The 20,617-nt window shown below is 38.8% G+C and overlaps 1 protein-coding gene and 2 long non-coding RNA genes across 3 annotated transcripts in view; all 3 read right to left on the reverse strand.

The window, feature by feature from the left end:
- Positions 1–4,064: 4,064 nt before the first annotated feature.
- The window catches only part of LOC103516171 (trypsin I-P1-like), a gene marked incomplete at its 5' end in the record, with an annotated part of 32,362 nt that continues 15,809 nt past the window's right edge, over positions 4,065–20,617 (reverse strand). The window contains 8 exons of the mRNA XM_017446943.2: positions 4,065–4,166; positions 4,614–4,796; positions 5,037–5,216; positions 5,554–5,785; positions 6,366–6,524; positions 7,453–7,569; positions 19,110–19,255; positions 19,634–19,733. Of these exons, the coding sequence (XP_017302432.1) occupies positions 4,615–4,796; positions 5,037–5,216; positions 5,554–5,785; positions 6,366–6,524; positions 7,453–7,569; positions 19,110–19,255; positions 19,634–19,733 (1,116 nt within the window). The remainder of the gene's footprint in view (positions 4,167–4,613; positions 4,797–5,036; positions 5,217–5,553; positions 5,786–6,365; positions 6,525–7,452; positions 7,570–19,109; positions 19,256–19,633; positions 19,734–20,617) is intronic.
- On the reverse strand, positions 14,499–18,382 carry LOC113470308. Its single transcript, XR_003393406.1, has 2 exons — positions 18,298–18,382; positions 14,499–14,555 (listed from the first exon to the last, which is right to left on the reverse strand). It is a non-coding gene; the product is annotated as an uncharacterized LOC113470308 (long non-coding RNA).
- Positions 14,573–15,823, reverse strand: LOC108253273. Its single transcript, XR_001809706.2, has 2 exons — positions 15,566–15,823; positions 14,573–14,801 (listed from the first exon to the last, which is right to left on the reverse strand). It is a non-coding gene; the product is annotated as an uncharacterized LOC108253273 (long non-coding RNA).

Below are 20,617 nucleotides of genomic sequence, written 5' to 3' on the forward strand. Positions count from 1 at the left end.
CCTCTCAGGTCTGCCTTATACCTGATGAGCACACACACTGTCAGGTAGACCTGAGCCCGGGCACCCTCAGTCCCCCCCCCCTTAAATACGGCCCTGATTGAGGGGGGCAGGCAGATAACCTAATAATAGGTTGGTATGTAGGTACTGTACCTACAATAATACCTATGAGTGAGAAATGAGCTATGTTAATTTTTGCTGTATGAAAAGTACAGTATTGCCAAGTTGAATTTATTTTTTAATTGATGGGTTTTTTATGAAGTTAGATAAGTCTAATGGTCGGTTTCACCAATATTTTTTCAGCCCCTAGAAGGCCTGTTAAGCTAACAGCCTGTTAAGTTCCATTTGATTATGAGTGAGAAATGAAATGTTATTTTATGCTGTGTGAAAAGTACAGTATTGCCAAGTTGAATTTATTTTTTAATTGATGGGTTTTTTTATGAAATTATAGATAAGTCTAATGGTCGGTTTCACCAATATTTTTCAGCCCCTAGAAGGCCTGTTAAGCTAACAGCCTGTTAAGTTCCATTTGATTTGTATAGGCTTAACAGGGCTGTTAGGGGATACAGAAAGGTTGGTTAGACCCATTCTAAGATCACTTTTCTTTTGGATAATCAAGATGGAACAAGCTTAATCTTTCCATGATTTCCTCTGTTCTCATTCAAGCAGGATGAGCAAGGATGTTCTCAGAACGGCTTAACAGGGCTGTTAGGGGATACAGAAAGGTTGGTTAGACCCATTCTAAGATCACTTTTCTTTTGGATAATCAAGATGGAACAAGCTTAATCTTTCCAGGATTTCCTCTGTTCTCATTCAAGCAGGATGAGCAAGGATGTTCTCAGAACGCTTGGACTGACTACTTGTTCTCAGAACAACTAGTCCCATCTTGTTTACCCCAGAGGAAAATGGTCTTTTGTCACTATAGTGTGAGAAATCCACATAGTTCTAGGTTGTTATTTTATTTCGTAATTTATGTCAATAAGATTTTTTTTTATTCTATTGAGAATTTATCTAAGGATTTATTGTAAATGTTAAGAACTCCTGACAATATTATCACTGTGGGTTGTGGACTTTTCAGTCCTTTTTGAAAGAAAACCAAAGTTTATGGACGCATATGTACGTATTACCTATATCTGTCCGTGGATATGGATAATGTCCATCTGTTAATTAAACTTACAAATAGCTTGGACAACCGTTGGCTTTTAAAGCTATCTACTTCCTCTATTGAGAATTTATCTAAGGATTTATTGTAAATGCTAAGAACTCCTGACAATATTATCAGTGTGGGTTGTGGACTGTTCAGTCTTTTTTTAAAGAAAACCAAAGTTTAATGGACGCATATGTACGTATTACCTAAGAGTAAGTCTGTTCCGTGGATACCTATAGATATTGTCCTCCTGTTAAACTTACAAATAGCTTGGACAACCGTTGGCTTTTAAAGCTATCTACTTCCCCTGCTAAGCTCAGAGCTTCATTCCATTGCTGTTAACTAACTGACCTTATTCTATTCCATTGCTGTTAACTAACTGACCTTATCTTTGCTTTTATTCGAAAGTTCCATTCCAAATTTTGCTTTTATAAGAAACAAACCATAGAATATAATATTAATAATTGTAGATATTATATACCTAATTAGATGGATATAATTTGTTATAATACATGTGATCTAGCTATTCATGTGAGTGAAATACATTGCAGATTGCGTGTTCATTATACCTTGTTTTAAACAACATCTATTTTTAATTGTGTTAAGCAAATAAGCATACTTAAATGCTTGTCTCAAATATCGTTCCCCAATTATTACACCTAGATAAATTTTTTGACTTGACTTGGACTCGAACCACCAACCTCCAGATCCAAAGTCCAATGCGTTAACCACTGCACCACTGAGGTTTTGTAGGTCGGAAATATTGCTGGGTAAACAAAAAATTTTAAACCAGCTAGAATCGAACCTCACTCTTCTCACATCAGGCAATTCTCTTAGATGTTGTTTTAGCAAGGTTTTTACACGCTCAAGCCATTTGCAGAAACTGGCTTGCGCAAGCCGGTTTGCCCAAGTGAATCGTAGCGTGAAGGCAGGCCTGAAGTTTTGCACAAACCGAAAAAAATCTAGGTTCCTCTCACAGTTTTGTGCAAACCGAAAAAAGTGGCATGCGCAAGCCAGTTTGTGCAAATGGCTTGAGTGTGTAAACCTCTTTAGTTTGCTACTATGTATCTTTGATTGAAAACGTTGTAAATTGTTTTTCAGTGCACCGTCCATCTTGTTTTTTAAATTAATATTTTCTATTTCATGTACGTATTGTATTTTTTGCTTTCCATTCTATAGTTACTCTACCAGTGTAATTCCTATGCGTATTTTTCATTCCCTAAGAATTCATATAGACAACCAAGATATGGATGGATATGTAGATAGATATATACACACAGGTACTGCTTTTCCTTTAGAGAAAACGGACACTAATGTTGGGAACTCGACCATTTCGGATAATAAAATCACAAATCAACAATAGATGCCGCACTAGAAAAATCTAGCAACATTAAAACGCAACTTTATTTTGCTACAGAGAGTAAGCGGGTATAATTATTAGCCTTGCTTCAATTCAGCAAAACGAAAATTATTTAAATAGAAAAAAAAAAGTTGAAATTCATGTACCTCTGGAACTCTTGGTTGTCTATGCTCCTCCTCTTTTGGTTGTATGAGGTCTTGAAAAAAGAACTCTTCGATTTTTTTTTATTTTTTTTTTTTCTTTTCATTTCAGGAAAAATCCTCAGTTATCATGCCTACCTCTGTTAGATTTGAACTCCAGAAAATACCATGGCTTTTTTGGCACCTTGTAATTAGGTACCTCAAATTCAATACCAATATTTTCAGGTGGTATTGAATTTAGAATATAAATATATGTATTAAATAACTTCACATTGAAGTACAAAGTAGATACATTCGAAAGTCCATTTTTGTTTTGGCCTTACCGAATTTTTGGCTTTCCTCCAATTTTCCATTTCGAAACAAAATAGAACCGAAAAATAGTTCGTCCCCTGACAAGGCTAACCAAGTTTTTCACCAGCGGAAAAAAAGCTTTCGTTAATCTTGGTCCATTTTGGTTAGCTTAAACTTGGTACTTAATTGTTTAAGCCTGATTCATGTGCTTACTTAAAAGGCTTTTTAATAAATAAGTAGATACTAAGAATTAACATTTTCAATATTCTATTGTGCAATAAAAGTATTACAAATATTTTTTTGTTTAATTCCTTCGTGTATAAATATTGGAATAATTCGTGCTTTTGATCATGGAATAGTAAACTATTATTTAAAATGTATAAAGGAATTTTTATGTAGTAATTAGATTTATTTTTAATTTATAAAATAGTAATTATAACCTGCAACAAAATATTCGGTAATTGGTACCCTAATAATTACACTAAATAACAAATTAAATTTAATAGACATGTATAATTTTAAAAATAGGAATATATCTATTTAAAATAGGAATTAAAGAAAGAAAAATAAATGCAATTCTATCACAGTTCCAAAGAATAACCTAACAAAACTGACGTAGCTACTAACTACGTCACTATTGCACCAATGAAATATTAGAATACCTACTTAAGTTGTTGGTTGTTAGTCAGAAATAGTTCTAGGAAAAGATAATAAATTCTAAATCTATACATATTATACTTGTACAGTCTAGATTTTCAAATTAAGACAGACACCCAAACCTAACCTGGCAGTTTTCTATTTGTCCCTTGAATAATATTGTGCTAACCACTAGACGAGGCTATTGCCGCAGGCATTCTCTACCCCCTAACTAGTTTTACCCAAGATTTCTACAGGTTTATTCTTAATTGTAGCTATGAAATCACATCACTAAACAAATAGAAAGAATTATTCAAAGAAATAAAACGAAAACGTGTATTCCCCGATTTTCCTGTGAGGGTATAAGCTCTCTTGTACGTTGTCGCGACAACTTCAATATGCTTAGTATTCTTATTAACGGATCTAAACGGGTGTGCAACACCTACAATATCCTTAACGGAGTCCGCCAGAGTTTATTCAAGCCAGCCCTGGTAGCTCTTCAGCTTGGTGTAGACCCCTGGCTTGTTGATTTTGCCACAACCGATTCCAAAGCTGACGATCCCTAGCTGAATCAGGTAATGTTTGTTGAACTCGTCTGAAAAATAAGAAAAAGTATGAGTATGATTGTCTATTATGATGATTGTCACGCGACTACGCTTTCCATATGCAAAAGGTCTTACACACGTGAAAAAAATTCTTACAATCCTGATTCTCTTTATTTTCAGAACCACTTCAAATATTTCCAGACCTTATCCTCCGACTTTCTTCTGAACGACGCCTCCAAAATTTTTACCCAAGATTTCTACAGGTTATTCTTAATTGTAGCTATGAAATCCCATCACTAGCTCATCAGCTTGGTGTAGACCCCTGGCTTGTCGATTTTGCCACAACCGATTCCAAAGCTGACGATCCCTAGCTGAATCAGGTAATGTTTGTTATTCTCATCTGAAAAATAAGAAAAAGTAGAAAGGTCTTACACACGTGACAATGCTTACAATCCTGATTCTCTTTATTTTCAGAACCACTTCAAATATTTCCAGACCTTATCCTCCGACTTTCTTCTGAACGACGCCTCCAATATTCTTAACGGAGTCCGTCAGCGTTTGTTCAAGCCAGCCCTGGTAGTTCATCAGCTTGGTGTAGACCCCTGGCTTGTTGATTTTGCCACAACCGATTCCAAAGCTGACGATCCCTAGCTGAATCAGGTAATGTTTGTTGAACTCGTCTGAAAGAAGAAAAGTATAATTGTGTGTTATTGAATGAAGTGAGTTTTTGTCAGTTTTAAAATGACTATTTTTCCTCTAAATCTAAAACGGTTTGGTTTAAGCTTGTTAACGATTGGAGGGTAAATCCCCCGTCACTAAAAACTTTAGCAGTGCTTTTGTTTGATAAGGTTTAAATCTCCTTTTTTGGAACTATAGGCCTTATCGTATCGAAAGAGAAAAGGGAATTCGGAATTCCTTACCTTGTATATCACACACAATAGGCCCCCCAGAATCGCCCTGACAGCTGTCCGCCCCACCTTGGAATGATCCAGCACAGAACATGCTGTCTTTGATTCGGGTTCCATAGGCATCTTCCTTCCTGCAGCTCTCTTGACTCAGAGTACCCACACGGGCTGCTTTCAAAGTGAGAGCGTTGCTAGCTGTTGAGGCAGTCAAACAAAGTACGTAGTTTACAGTCCATCCCAAACCGAACCTGGCAGTTTTCTATTTGTCCCTTGAATAATATTGTGCTAACCACTAGACGAGGCTATTGCCGCAGGCATTCTCTACCCCCCTAACTCTTAGAGGTTCATGGTTAATGTCTTAAGCAAAATAATAAGACTCTATGCTTCGGTTGGGATTGAAGCCACGTCCTCCTGTTCACCAGGCGACCCCTTGACCACTACACCACCCAGCCAGGTATAGTGTTACATTTATTTACTAATATTTGAAACTTTATATTATTTTCAATTGACATAAGAGCTGCTCGTTACTTACCGAGATCATTATCCCAAGTCCTTCCCCATCCTGAGATGAGGCAATCATATTTATCCCTGTACGCCAAGGTTTGCGCTGGTAGACAGATAGGTTGAGCATACATGCCGAATGTGATGGTACCCCTAATTTTGACGACAGCTATGTCATTCTCGTCATTGAAGCTGTTGTACTCCTTATGCATGTAAATATCACGATCACTGAATGGAAACACCTCCTCTTTATCTTCCATCGCCTGGCGAAAATTAGTTGTAGTATTAGGTACATGATTTTAATAGCAAAGTCATGTTTAGACAAAAAGGGCTGAAAATTTCCTTTATTTCAGCTACTACTATTTTTATTGTCAATTTATCAAACATGTTGAGGGTAAACTCTCGCCCTCAATATCACGATCACTGAATGGAAACACCTCCTCTTTATCTTCTATTGCCTGGCGAAAATTAGTTGCAGTATTAGGTACATGATTTTAATAGCAAAGTCATGTTTATAGTGTTCAAAAAGGGCTGAAAATTTCCTTTATTTCAGCTACTACTATTTTTATTGTCAATTTATCAAACATGTTGAGGGTAAACTCTCAATTGTAGTATTAGGTACATGATTTTAATAGCAAAGTCATGTTTAGAGTGTTCAAAAAGGGCTGAAAATTTCCTTTATTTCAGCTACTACTATTTTTATTGTCAATTTATCAAACATGTTGAGGGTAAACTCTCGCCCTCCAGATGATCAATTGAGCGTCTTGACCACTACCTCACCGACTTAACCCGTGCTAGCTGGGTCAATACTGGATGACCCTTGAATCCCTGATTTATGCTCACCTTACGGTCAAAATCTCCTATGTGAAGGTTGAATGTGTAATCCTTGTCCTTGAAGCAATGAGCAGCAGTCAACACATGTTGTCGTGTTATAATGGATCCGCCACAAAATTGGTCGAGAAATTGATCGCCATCAGTCTTTCTCTTTCTGTATAGAGACACCTGTGGCCAGAATTTATGACAACCAAATTAGCAGTTTTCATTACATATTATTTCAAGCGGTTCGATAAAGAAAACCGTAGCTGCTGAGGTCTTATCATCCCGAAATCAAAGAGAGAAGTACACTAAGTACAGGATAGGAGCAGACCAGCCGTTCTGAGAGCGAACCTTAAATTAGCAGTTTTTATTATTATTTCAAGCTGTTCGTTGAAGAAACCGTAGCTGCTGAGGCCTTATCGTCCCGAAATCAAAGAGAGAAATCTTATATTATAAGAACGAGATCCACATTAGCAGTTTTTACTATTATTTTAAGCTGTTCGTTGAAGAAACCGTAGCTGCTGAGGCCTTATCGTCCCGAAATCAAAGAGAGAAATCTTATATTATAAGAACGAGATCCATTCACAGTTCACATTTCACACACTGATCGCTCTATCTCTAGAACCACAACACCTAGAAAGCTGAAATTTGGTAGGAATATTCCTTTTATGGTCTATGTGTGCAATAAGAAAGGATTTTGCGAAAATCTAAACCGGTCCTGAGATATGATCAATTTTTGATCGCTAAAATCACCATAAGAAATACACAGAGTGCAGAGACTGCGGGAGAGAAAACTTTTCCTCGCTCGCCTAATATTTGAGTTTCGTTTATGTTTTTAGTTTGATAACTACAAGTTCGGCCATGCCTTTTCCACAAGTTTGACCATGCCTCGGGATGAACTAGCGGGATTCCGGAGCGAAGCGACGGAATTCAGCTAGTATAGGATAGGAGCAAGTCAGCCGTTCCGAGGACGAACCTTATTTTATGAAGTCCGCCCAGAAAGGTAAAAGAACCCGCGACCTACAGCTGACAAGGCAGGCGCGCTACCCTCCAATCTAGACAAGCTTTCAGGCAGCTTTTCTATTTTCTTTCCCTAACTAGGAAGCCTTCTCACCTGCCAAGGGAATTGTCCTCGTTTGGTGTCCTCAGGTTTGGTGATCTTCGTATGTTTGATTTCGAAGCTGGTGATAGATTCATCCACTTGGCCACAACGGGTGACTTCCAGAGGATGCTGAAATAAGGACAAACAGCGAGAACTACTTGTAATGGTCATGTAGACTACTTATAATTGTGATGTTGACTCGGAAAGTAAGCAAGTAGGTTGTAAGAAGCATTCCTTGTCCAAATAGATAGGTGGACTCCAAATATAGACGCAGGAAGACTCAAGGACCCTCTAAAGCAGGGATTTCCAACTTCGATGAATGTAGGGGCCTCACTAGAGCTGGCCTTAAGAACTACTTGTAATGGTCATGTAGACTACTTACAATTGTGATGTTGACTCGGAAAGTAAGCAAGTAGGTTGTAAGAAGCATTCCTTGTCCAAATAGATAGGTAGACCTCAAATATAGACGCAGGAAGACTCAAGGACCCTCTAAAGCAGGGATTTCCAACTTCGATGAATGTAGGGGCCTCACTAGAGCTGGCCTTAATATACCTAATTAGATGGATATAATTTGTTATAATACATGTGATCTAGCTATTCATATGAAATACATTGCAGATTGCGTGTTCATTATACCTTGTTTTAAACAACATCTATTTTTAATTGTGTTAAGCAAATAAGCATACTTAAATGCTTGTCTCAAATATCGTTCCCCAATTATTACACCTAGATAAATTTTTTGACTTGACTTGGACTCGAACCACCAACCTCCAGATCCAAAGTCCAATGCGTTAACCACTGCACCACTGAGGTTTTGTAGGTCGGAAATATTGCTGGGTAAACAAAAAATTTTAAACCAGCTAGAATCGAACCTCACTCTTCTCACATCAGGCAATTCTCTTAGATGTTGTTTTAGCAAGGTTTTTACACGCTCAAGCCATTTGCAGAAACTGGCTTGCGCAAGCCGGTTTGCCCAAGTGAATCGTAGCGTGAAGGCAGGCCTGAAGTTTTGCACAAACCGAAAAAAATCCAGGTTCCTCTCACAGTTTTGTGCAAACCGAAAAAAGTGGCATGCGCAAGCCAGTTTGTGCAAATGGCTTGAGTGTGTAAACCTCTTTAGTTTGCTACTATGTATCTTTGATTGAAAACGTTGTAAATTGTTTTTCAGTGCACCGTCCATCTTGTTTTTTAAATTAATATTTTCTATTTCATGTACGTATTGTATTTTTTGCTTTCCATTCTATAGTTACTCTACCAGTGTAATTCCTATGCGTATTTTTCATTCCCTAAGAATTCATATAGACAACCAAGATATGGATAGATATGTAGATAGATATCTACACACAGGTACTGCTTTTCCTTTAGAGAAAACGGACACTAATGTTGGGAACTCGACCATTTCGGATAATAAAATCACAAATCAACAATAGATGCCGCACTAGAAAAATCTAGCAACATTAAAACGCAACTTTATTTTGCTACAGACTACAGAGAGTAAGCGGGTATAATAAAATTATTAGCCTTGCTTCAATTCAGCAAAACTAAAATTATTTAAATAGAAAAAAAAAGTTGAAATTCATGTACCTCTGGAACTCTTGGTTGTCTATGCTCCTCCTCTTTTGGTTGTATGAGGTCTTGAAAAAAGAAATTACCCAGCTTGGATAGATAGATATAAGTAGCCGAACATTTCTTACGACGACGCGACGCGTGACGTACCACTGTTGCTAGTCGTTCTGTGATTATCTAACCCTAGTGCCAGAGGACAACAATAAGGTAGGTATGTAAGGCCAGCCAATCACTACAAGGTAGACCTGACAGGTACACCTGATCAGCTAAGGCCCAAGTTACTTACGTCCATTACAAAGAGGTAATAACATATGTACATCATTTAGATGATCTTCGGAAGAAACTTAATTGTACGACTCACATGTCCACTTGTAAATCTGAACATGTGATCTGCCTATGAGCAACATCTTCTTATCATAATGAGATCAGGTCTTGTAAAACTCAGTAATATGGGGGTAATGATATTGTGGTACCCTATTATGATGTTGTGATATGTTGGTCGATATAATCATTCTTTATTTGTAGTGGTTACCTTTCAGTAGGTTGTTATCAGTTCAAAATACCATATACTTTGTAGTACCTACATGGATGCATATTAGCGCATAGCGCATATACTTTATCGTACCAGCCTAAATTATGCCTATTTTTTTTTTTGTTGCAGATAATGCTAGCTAGTGTTTGCAACCTTTTTCCTTATTCGTCTTTCCAATGTCCCTTCAATTCAAGACAATTGGGAGAAAATTACCTGCTTGGAAACATACAATGTCATGTATGCTGTAAGTATGTACATTGGTGTCTCATCCTCTATTACAGGTTTTATTTTCGAAATTATTAACATCAAAAGCCACTTTGTGATTAATTAACGAGACTAATCGTAGTAACTGCTTACATGTGACTCACGTATACTTAATTCCCAGCTTTTTAATTCCCGTGTAATGAGCATCAGGAAATCTGAGGTTATACGTGCTTGATTTGAGACATGAGGGCCAAAAAGGGGCAGGTTAAGGGTCAAATATGTTTTCAAGGACTGGATACTGTTGGACAATCCAATCGTTTCCAGTGGTTTTATCACTATGGATAGACCAGCTGATGTTCAGCACTATACCGTGTTAGTAATGCTAGACATAAAGGTCCTACCTATTGCTGAAATGCCTTCAGCAGGTTATACCATGAACCTGTCATATTATAACCTCCTACCGGGTTTCCACATACAATCTCAGTTACCGTGGGTAAATGGATATGTCGTTTCGATTTCCTGATGAAAATCATTTTTCCCGATTTCTCCTTTACGCCAACCTATTCTTAACTTCTCAAGGTAGCTTTAAAAATGATCTTATTATGAGGAAGGACATCTGATTTGGATTTTGTTGTCGTTGTTCAACACTTATCTAACTTCTATCCTCTTTTCCTTTCTTTAGATTTCAATATTTCAAACCATCTCAATCTTCCTCACGAGGGGGGACAATGGAACATATTCCCATTTAGTTCGTAGCAGATGAGGACCTGATCACCCACCCAGATACGTAAAATGCCCGTAGGAGGCTTTTTTCGGGCTCCATTTGCATTTGGCCACTGACGTTTGTTCAAGCCAGCCCTGGTAGTTCATCAGCTTGGTGTAGACCCCTGGTTTGTTGATTTTTCCACAACCGATTCCAAAGCTGACGATCCCTAGCTGAATCAGGTAATGTTTGTTGAACTCGTCTGAAAATAAGAAGAATGCTAATAGTACTTAAAATATGTAGTTATTGAATAGGTAGATACATTATTGAAGACTCGGTAAATTCTTATTGAATAATCGGTGGGTTATTGTGGTTAGAGGGACTAGGAGTCTTTAGTTTCAAATTATCTGACTCTTGTGAGGAATTTTGTGCTTGCACCAGTATAGGTGGAGCTTGCAGCTGTAAAACCTTGTCAGAGTTGCCGGGCTGAAGTGGTAATACTGGGAACTGAGGAGTCACTTCCAAGATTTTCCCTGAAATGCCTTCAGCAGGTTATACCATGAACCTGTCATATTATAACCTCCTACCGGGTTTCCACATACAATCTCAGTTACCGTGGGTAAATGGATATGTCGTTTCGATTTCCTGATGAAAATCATTTTTCCCGATTTCTCCTTTACGCCAACCTATTCTTAACTTCTCAAGGTAGCTTTAAAAATGATCTTATTATGAGGAAGGACATCTGATTTGGATTTTGTTGTCGTTGTTCAACACTTATCTAACTTCTATCCTCTTTTCCTTTCTTTAGATTTCAATATTTCAAACCATCTCAATCTTCCTCACGACTCTTTCGATACGATAAGGCCTATAGTTCCAAAAAAGGAGATTTAAACCTTATCAAACAAAAGCACTGCTAAAGTTTTTAGTGACGGGGGATTTACCCTCCAATCGTTATCCAACCTCCAGATCCAAAGTCCAATGCGTTAACCACTGCACCACTGAGGTTTTTTAGGTCGGAAATATTGCTGGGTAAACAAAAAATTTCAAACCAGCTAGAATCGAACCTGACTCTTCTCACATCAGGCAATTCTCTTAAGGGGTATTTTATTTATGTGAAATGGAAATTTTTCCTAATCCAAAATATTCCACTGTGGTCACTTTTTTTATCCCCACCACAGGTTACCCAGCTTGGATAGATAGATATAAGTAGCCGAACATTTCTTACGACGACGCGACGCGTGACGTACCACTTTTGCTAGTCGTTCTGTGATTATCTAACCCTAGAGCCAGAGGACAACAATAAGGTAGGTATGTAAGGCCAGCCAATCACTACAAGGTACACCTGACAGGTACACCTGATCAGCTAAGGCCCAAGCAAGTTACTTACGTCCATTACAATGAGGTAATAACATATGTACATCATTTAGATGATCTTCGGAAGAAACTTAATTGTACGACTCACATGTCCACTTGTCCACATGTAAATCTGAACATGTGATCTGCCTATGAGCAACATCTTCTCATCATAATGAGATCATGTGTTGTAAAACTCAGTAATATGGGGGTAATGATATTGTGATATGTTGGTGGATATAATCATTCTTTATTTGTAGTGGTTACCTTGCAGTAGGTTCTTATCAGTTCAAAATACCATATACTTTGTAGTACCTACATGGATGCATATTAGCGCATATACTTCATCGTAGACTTACCAGCCTTAATTATGCCTAATTTTTTTGTTGCAGATAATGCTAGCTAGTGTTTGCAACCTTTTTCCTTATCCGTCTTTCCAATGTCCCTTCAATTCAAGACAATTGGGAGAAAATTACCTGCTTGGAAACATACAATGTCATGTATGCTGTAAGTATGTACATTGGTGTCTCATCCTCTATTACAGGTTTTATTTTCGAAATTATTAACATCAAAAGCCACTTTGTGATTAATTAACGAGACTAATCGTAGTAACTGCTTACATGTGACTCACGTATACTTAATTCCCAGCTTTTTAATTCCCGTGTAATGAGCATCAGGAAATCTGAGGTTATGCGTGCTTGATTTGAGACATGAGGGCCAAAAAGGGGCAGGTTAAAGGTCAAATATGTTTTCAAGGACTGGATACTGTTGGACAATCCAATCGTTTCCAGTGGTTTTATCACTATGGATAGACCAGCTGATGTTCAGCACTATACCGTGTTAGTAATGCTAGACATAAAGGTCCTACCTAACGTGCTTGATTTGAGACATGAGGGCCAAAAAGGGGCAGGTTAAAGGTCAAATATGTTTTCAACGACTGGATACTGTTGGACAATCCAATAGTTTCCAGTGGTTTTATCACTATGGATAGACCAGCTGATGTTCAGCACTATACCGTGTTAGTAATGCTAGACATAAAGGTCCTACCTATTGATGAAATTCCTTCAGCAGGTTATACCATGAACCTGTCATATTATAACCTCCTACCGGGTTTCCACATAGAATCTCAGTTACCGTGGGTAAATGGATATGTCGTTTCGATTTCCTGATGAAAATCATTTTTCCCGATTTCTCCTTTACGCCAACCTATTCTTAACTTCTCAAGGTAGCTTTGAATATGATCTTATTATGAGGAAGGACATCTGATTTTGATTTTATTGTCGTTGTTCAACACTTATCTAACTTCTATCCTCTTTTCCTTTCTTTAGATTTCAATATTTCAAACCATCTCAATCTTCCTCACGAGGGGGGACAGTGGAACATATTCCCATTTAGTTCGTAGCAGATGAGGACCCTGATCACCCATCCAGATACGTAAAATGCCCGTAGGAGGCTTTTTTCGGGCTCCATTTGCATTTGGCCACTGAAAATTGGCTCAGCGTCAGGCTACTGTGAAATAATAAAAAGAATCAAAGAAATACGTTTTAAGAAGGTAAGTACCCATACACAATAAGACACCAAGTCTGTATTACATTGTAATTTCCTAATAATTTGTAATTTATGGTAGAAAATAAAAATACATAAAATGATAGAAATAATTGGTACTCTAATAATTACACTAAATAACAAATTAAATTTAATAGGCATGTATAATTTTAAACATAGGAATATATCTATTTAAAATAGGAATTAAAGAAAGAAAAATAAATGCAATTCTATCACAGTTCCAAAGAATAACCTAACAAACTGACTTAGCTTCGAACGACGTCACTATTGCATCAATGAAATGTTAGAATACCTATTACCTGCTTAAGTTGTTTGTCAGAAATAGTTCTAGGAAAAGATAATAAATTCTAAATCTATACATATTATACTTGTACAGTCTAGATTTTCAAATTAAGACAGACATATTGTAGTTCATAATAAACAAAGTGATTAAATAAGAAGAGTGCTAATAGTACTTAAAATATGTAGTTATTGAATAGGTAGATACATTATTGAAGACTCGGTAAATTCTTGTTGAACAATCGGTGGGTTATTGTGGTTAGAGGGACTAGGAGTCTTTGGTTTCGAATTATCTGACTCTTGTGAGGAATTTTGTGCTTGCACCAGTATGGGTGGAGCTTGCAGCTGTAAAACCTTGTCAGAGTTGCCGGGCTGAAGTGGTAATACTGGGAACTGAGGAGTCACTTCCAAGATTTTCCAATATCTATTGAGTCTGCCTGATTCAGCTTCGAACAAAACCTCACTGATGAGTTTCTCCGCTATACTTGCTTGGATTGGATCCATGTGGGTTAATTTGTGAGCTACATACTGTCCAAACAGTCGATCGCCTCTGTTGCCTGGTGATGTCCTGGTATCAGAAGTTGGCAGACGAGGTGTAGTTGGTCTGACAGAACTGATGGATTTGTTAGATGGAAAATCTTCATCCTGAAACAGCGATAAAAGGGGTTTTCAAATGGTCCATCGTTCTGTCTTTCATACAAACCTTCACAATTCTCAAATCCTTTCGATCTTTTATATTTTTTATATCGTGTTATTTGTTTCATTGTTTTGGTTTTGTTTGACGTTTCTGGAGTTGATGTATTAAACTGAACCAAATTATGTTTCTCGTGTTAGTGTATTATACTGGATCATGTATGTGGGTGTAGTTGGTCTGACAGAACTCGTGGATTTGTTAGACGGAAAATCTTCATCCTGAAACAGCGATAAAAGGGGTTTTCAAATGTCCATCGTTCTGTCTTCCATACAAACCTTCACAATTCTCAAATCCTTTCGATCTTTTATATTTTTTATATCGTGTTATTTGTTTCATTGTTTTGGTTTTGTTTGACGTTTCTGGAGTTGATGTATTAAACTGAACCAAATTATGTTTCTCGTGTTAGTGTATTATACTGGATCATGTATGTATGATATCTGTCTCTCGGTAATATCCATCATCACCTTCTCCTTTTCTTGCTGCATCTGATATGTTTATAAATTTGAATGGGTTAGGGTGTGATAAGGGTGCAAGTTTAGGAACTGATCGGTTATCCTGTACATGTTGTGTTCTCAGGTTCATATATCTACGTACTCGTTTATCTGTACAGGTTCATTTAAGTACGTATATCAAGTTTTCTCATGCTCTCCATATTAGTCAATTGAAAATAATATAAAGTTCCAAATATTAGTAAATAAATGTAACACTATACCTGCCTGGATGGTGTAGTGGTCAAGGGGTCGCCTGGTGAACAGGAGGACGTGGCTTCAATCCCAACCGAAGCATAGAATCTTATTATTTTGCTTAAGACATTAACCATGAACTTCTAAGAGTTAGGGGGTAGAGAATGCCTGCGGCAATAGCCTCGTCTAGTGGTTAGCACAATATTATTCAAGGGACAAATAGAAAACTGCCAGGTTCGGTTTGGGATGGACTGTAAACTACGTACTTTGTTTGACTGCCTCAACAGCTAGCAACGCTCTCACTTTGAAAGCAGCCCGTGTGGGTACTCTGAGTCAAGAGAGCTGCAGGAAGGAAGATGCCTATGGAACCCGAATCAAAGACAGCATGTTCTGTGCTGGATCATTCCAAGGTGGGGCGGACAGCTGTCAGGGCGATTCTGGGGGGCCTATTGTGTGTGATATACAAGGTAAGGAATTCCGAATTCCCTTTTCTCTTTCGATCCATGTATGTATGATATCTGTCTCTCGGTAATATCCATCATCACCTTCTCCTTTTCTTGCTGCATCTGACTCAAGAGTGTGTTTCAGAATCCTTCAATGCCTGATCTTCATCGTCTGTAATACTTTTTACATTGATTTGCTTTATGATTATAAATTTGAATGGGTTAGGGTGTGATAAAGGTGCAAGTTTAGGAACTGATCGGTTATCCCGTGCATGTTATGTTCTCAGGTTCATATATCTACGTACTCGTTTATCTGTACAGGTTCATTTAAGTACGTATATCAAGTTTTCTCATGCTCTCCATATTTCCAAACCTAACCTGGCAGTTTTCTATTTGTCCCTTGAATAATATTGTGCTAACCACTAGACGAGGCTATTGCCACAGGCATTCTCTACCCCCTAACTCATGGTTAACGTTTTAAGTAAAATGATAAGATTCTATGCTTCGGTTGGGATTGAAGCCACGTCCTCCTGTTCACCAGGCGACCCCTTGACCACTACACCACCCAGGCAGGTATAGTGTTACATTTATTTACTAATATTTGGAACTTTATATTATTTTCAATTGACTATAAGAGCTGTTCGTTACTTACCGAGATCATTATCCCAAGTCCTCCCCCATCCTGAGATGAGGCAATCATATTTATCCCTGTACGCTAAGGTTTGCGCTGGTAGACAGATAGGTTGAGCATACATGCCGAATGTGATGGTACCCCTAATTTTGACGACAGCTATGTCATTCTCGTAAGGGCTTATTTTCAGGTTGTCCATAGGAGGGCTTATTTTCAGGTTGTCCATAGGAAGGCTTATTTTCAGGTTGTCCATAGGAGGGCTTATTTTCAGGTTGTCCATAAGAAGCCCCATTTCCAGGTTGTCCATAGGAAGGTCTATTTTCAGGTTGTCCATAAGAGGGCTTATTTTCAGGTTGTCCATAGGAGGGTCTATTTTCAGGTTGTCCATAGGAGGGCCTATTTTCAGGTTGTCCATAGGAGGGCTTATTTTCAGGTTGTCCATAAGAAGCCCCATTTCCAGGTTGTCCATAGGAAGGTCTATTTTCAGGTTGTCCATAGGAGGGCTTATTTTCAGGTTGTCCATAGGAGGGACTATTTTCAGGTTGTCCATAGGAGGGCCTATTTTCAGGTTGTCCATAGGAGGGCTTATTTTCAGGTTGTCCATAGGAGGGCCTATTTTCAGGTTGTCCATAAGAAGCCCCATTTCCAGGTTGTCCATAGGAAGGTCTATTTTCAGGTTGTCCATAGGAGGGCTTATTTTCAGGTTGTCCATAGGAGGGACTATTTTCAGGTTGTCCATAGGAGGGCCTATTTTCAGGTTGTCCATAGGAGGGACTATTTTCAGGTTGTCCATAGGAGGGCCTATTTTCAGATTGTCCATAGGAGGGCCTATTTTCAGGTTGTCCATAGGAAGGCCTATTTTCAGGTTGTCCATAGGAAGGCCTATTTTCAGATTGTCCATAGGAGGGCCTATTTTCAGATTGTCCGTAGGAGGGCCTATTTTCAGGTTGTCCATAGGAAGGCCTATTTTCAGATTGTCCATAGGAGGGCCTATTTTCAGATTGTCCATAGGAGGGCCTATTTTCAGGTTGTCCATAGGAAGGCCTATTTTCAGCAGGAGCATAAGAAGGCGCGTTTTCAGGTGGTGCATAAGAGGGTCTTGTTTCAGTCGGGGTGTAGCCGGATGGCCCATTTCCATACAGCCCACTGTTTGCCGGTGTTGGAGAGGGCCCGCTTCCATAGAGACCATAGGAGGGCCTGCTTTCACCCACTCCCCAGACGGGTCTATCATCGTGATATGAGACATACGGTATATCCTCATCACTTCCATAGCATTGGTCACATTGCGGTCTCGAGTATGTTTCTCCCTCTGTGGACCATGGTGTGCCACCCCGTAGATCTAATGCTACAGGTTCTGCTACGGGCGGTAATAGTTCTTTCCTTGCATCAACATCATTGGGGTGCTGGAAACGCTGTTTGAAAATACAATCTTTCAATTTTACGGCAAAGTGAAAGGGAGCAAATCTAATATCAGGCAATTTTTTACAGGTTGTACAGGACGACCTAGGATTTGCCTAGTTGGAATGGCCTAAAGTCTACCTTTATAACAAGAATTAAGTGCCTGACCCCATACCTACTAGGGATAATGGAACCGGGAATATGACTTCAAAAACTCTGAACAAATGGATGTCAGAAGCCTTTACACCTTGGCAAAGTGAAAGGGAGCAAATCTAAATCGGGCAATTTTTACAGGTTGTACAGGACGACCTAGGATTTGCCTAGTTGGAATGGCCTAAAGTCTGCCTTTATAACAAGAATTAAGTGCCTGACGGCCTGACCCCATACCTACTAGGGATAATGGAACCGGGAATATGACTTCAAAAACTCTGAACAAATGGATGTCAGAAGCCTTTACACCTACGTGTAAATGTAAACAGATGATGAGACATCCTGTATTCAAATCAACATTGTAGATATCTATCAATGTCGTAAGAAATGTTCGATCTATTACCTTTGCTATGCATCAAAGAAAAAAGAAAGAAAATGGAGAGGACCCATACACAGAATTCTCCTGATTTTCTAAGGGTTGGGTGAAGGACAAAAAAAGGGAATTTTGGGCAAGTCCTAAATGCGACAAGGGGTTTTTTTGGGAAAGGGGAAAATTTGGGCTTCATCTTTTGAAAAACGTTTTTCTAGCAGGATTTCTATTAGGAAAAGCGTCACCAGAGAAGGAAAGAAATAGAAGATCCAATGTGGTTCTCACCCAGTTAGGTGCATTTTCAGTGGGCGGGCCTCCATCTTCCTCTTCTATGCTATTGAAGAACGGGTCTACCACTACCAGGTTATTCTCCCGGCAGGGGAAGATGACGCCGGCAAATTCGGGCACACAAAGACTCACATAGGCATCACCTGTTTTGAAGGATACAAAATTTCCAATGAATAGTAAAAGGGATTTTCTATCATGTTGGTACCTAGAACCTAAACGTCCACACCTAATATTGAAGTACACGAATCATTGTTGTCTTATTGACTCATCTGCTTTCTGATTCTTGGCCTGCGGTTATAGCACGTTGAATACTCGTAAATCAGTTCTCAATGGATCACTGAACTTAAGCAACGTTTTGCGTGGTTGGTATCTGGATGGATGACCATCTGGACAAACGCGTGCTGCTGACCTATCCTTGCCCCAATCGGGCTTTTTCTCTCCTCTGCCTTCCATTCCACCTCTGGATCCTCTGCCTACACAATTTATACCTAAATTGTTCTAGATCGTTATGTCGGGTACCTACCTGGTTCGCTAGGATGTTGCACAGGTCGCTTGACATGGAACTTGCACGTTCGCTTCCTGAAGCACGATGCATCACTGGTTCCGCCCACAGCTCTGGCTATCTTCTTGCAAGGACAAAAAAGGGAATTTTGGGCAAGTCCTAAATGCGACAAGGGTTTTTTTGGGGGGAAGGGGAAAATTTGGGCCTCATCTTTTGGAAAAGGTTTTTCTATCAGCATTTCTATTAGGAAAAGCGTCACCAGAGAAGGAAAGAAATAGAAGATCCAATAATCCAATGTGGTTCTCACCCAGTTAGGTGCATTTTCAGTGGGCGGGCCTCCATCTTCCTCTTCTATGCTATTGAAGAACGGGTCTACCACTACCAGGTTATTCTCCCGGCAGGGGAAGATGACGCCGGCAAATTCGGGCACACAAAGACTCACATAGGCATCACCTGTTTTGGAGGATACAAAATTTCCGATGAATAGTAAAAGGGATTTCCTATCATGTTGGTACATAGAACCTAAACCTCCACACCTAATATTGAAGTACACTAATCATTGTTGTCTTATTGACTCATCTACTTTCCGATTCTTGGCCTGCGGTTATAACACGTTGATTACCTACATCAGTTCCCAATGGATCACTGAACTTGAGCAACGTTTTGCGTGGTTGGTACGAGGATGGATGACCATCTGGACAATCGCGTGCTGCAGACCTATCCTTGCCCCATTCGGGCTTTTTCTCTCCTCTGCCTTCTATTTCACCTCTGGATCCTCAGCCTACACAATTTATACCTAAATTGTACTAGATCGTTATGTTGGGTACCTACCTGGTTCGCTAGGATGTTGTACAGGTCGCTTGACATGGAACTTGCACGTTCGCTTCCTGAAGCACGATGCATCACTGGTTCCGCCCACAGCTCTGGCTATCTTCTTGCATCTATAGTAAAAAGAAAGATGATTCTGGTATTCCCAGTTTCCCTGAGTTAATCACATCATGATGACCTTCAAACCTCGTGGTAAGGTCGGTTGATAAGCTCGATCCTTATTAGGGCTTAAGTTATAAACTTGGCCTTACACGAGGAAAATAAACTTGTACGAGTATTGGACATTAGAGGCGTGCGAACGTTTAGAGCTCGAAACCACGTTTCTAGATTTTACAACTTGAATTAGTCTGAATCAACTGAGCATAAGTGCATTATTTTGTTATTGTGCATTGATTTTGTATAGGAAATCTGTGAAATTGTAAGAAAACGAACTTTGATGTTAGTTTTTTATTATTGAAGTGCTTTCTTTCATTATAATGAATATTATTAGATTACCTATATAAAAAGTTCAAGGTCAGATGGTGCTTCATTGAGATTAGCAAGAGAGAGAGAGAGAGAGAAGGAGAGAGAGAAAGTAAGTAAAGGGATAATCCCAAGACAGATTACTCCAGTGAAAGTGATGGCTCAAAAGTAAAGTTAATTACAAAATTTGACCCATAAATACAAACGAACCCAAGTTAAATCAAAGCATCTATAGTGAAAAGAAAGGTGATTCTGGTATTCCCAGTTTCCCTGAGTTAATCACATCATGATAACCTTCAAACCTCGTGGTAAGGCCGGTTGATAAGCTCGATCCTTATTAGGGCTTAAGTTATAAACTTGGCCTTACACGAGGAAAATAAACTTGTACGAGTATTGGACATTACGCTGAAAATGTAGAAAAAAAGCATGCGGAGAACCTAAAAATGAAATTATGTATCAACCATAAAATATCTGGGAATCAAGCCTAATTCTCCTGCCTGCTGGACCTCCAAAGAAACTAGAAAT

Source organism: Diaphorina citri, unplaced genomic scaffold (genome assembly GCF_000475195.1).
Source record: "Diaphorina citri unplaced genomic scaffold, Diaci psyllid genome assembly version 1.1 scaffold1500, whole genome shotgun sequence".
NCBI classification, from domain to species: domain Eukaryota; kingdom Metazoa; phylum Arthropoda; class Insecta; order Hemiptera; family Psyllidae; genus Diaphorina; species Diaphorina citri.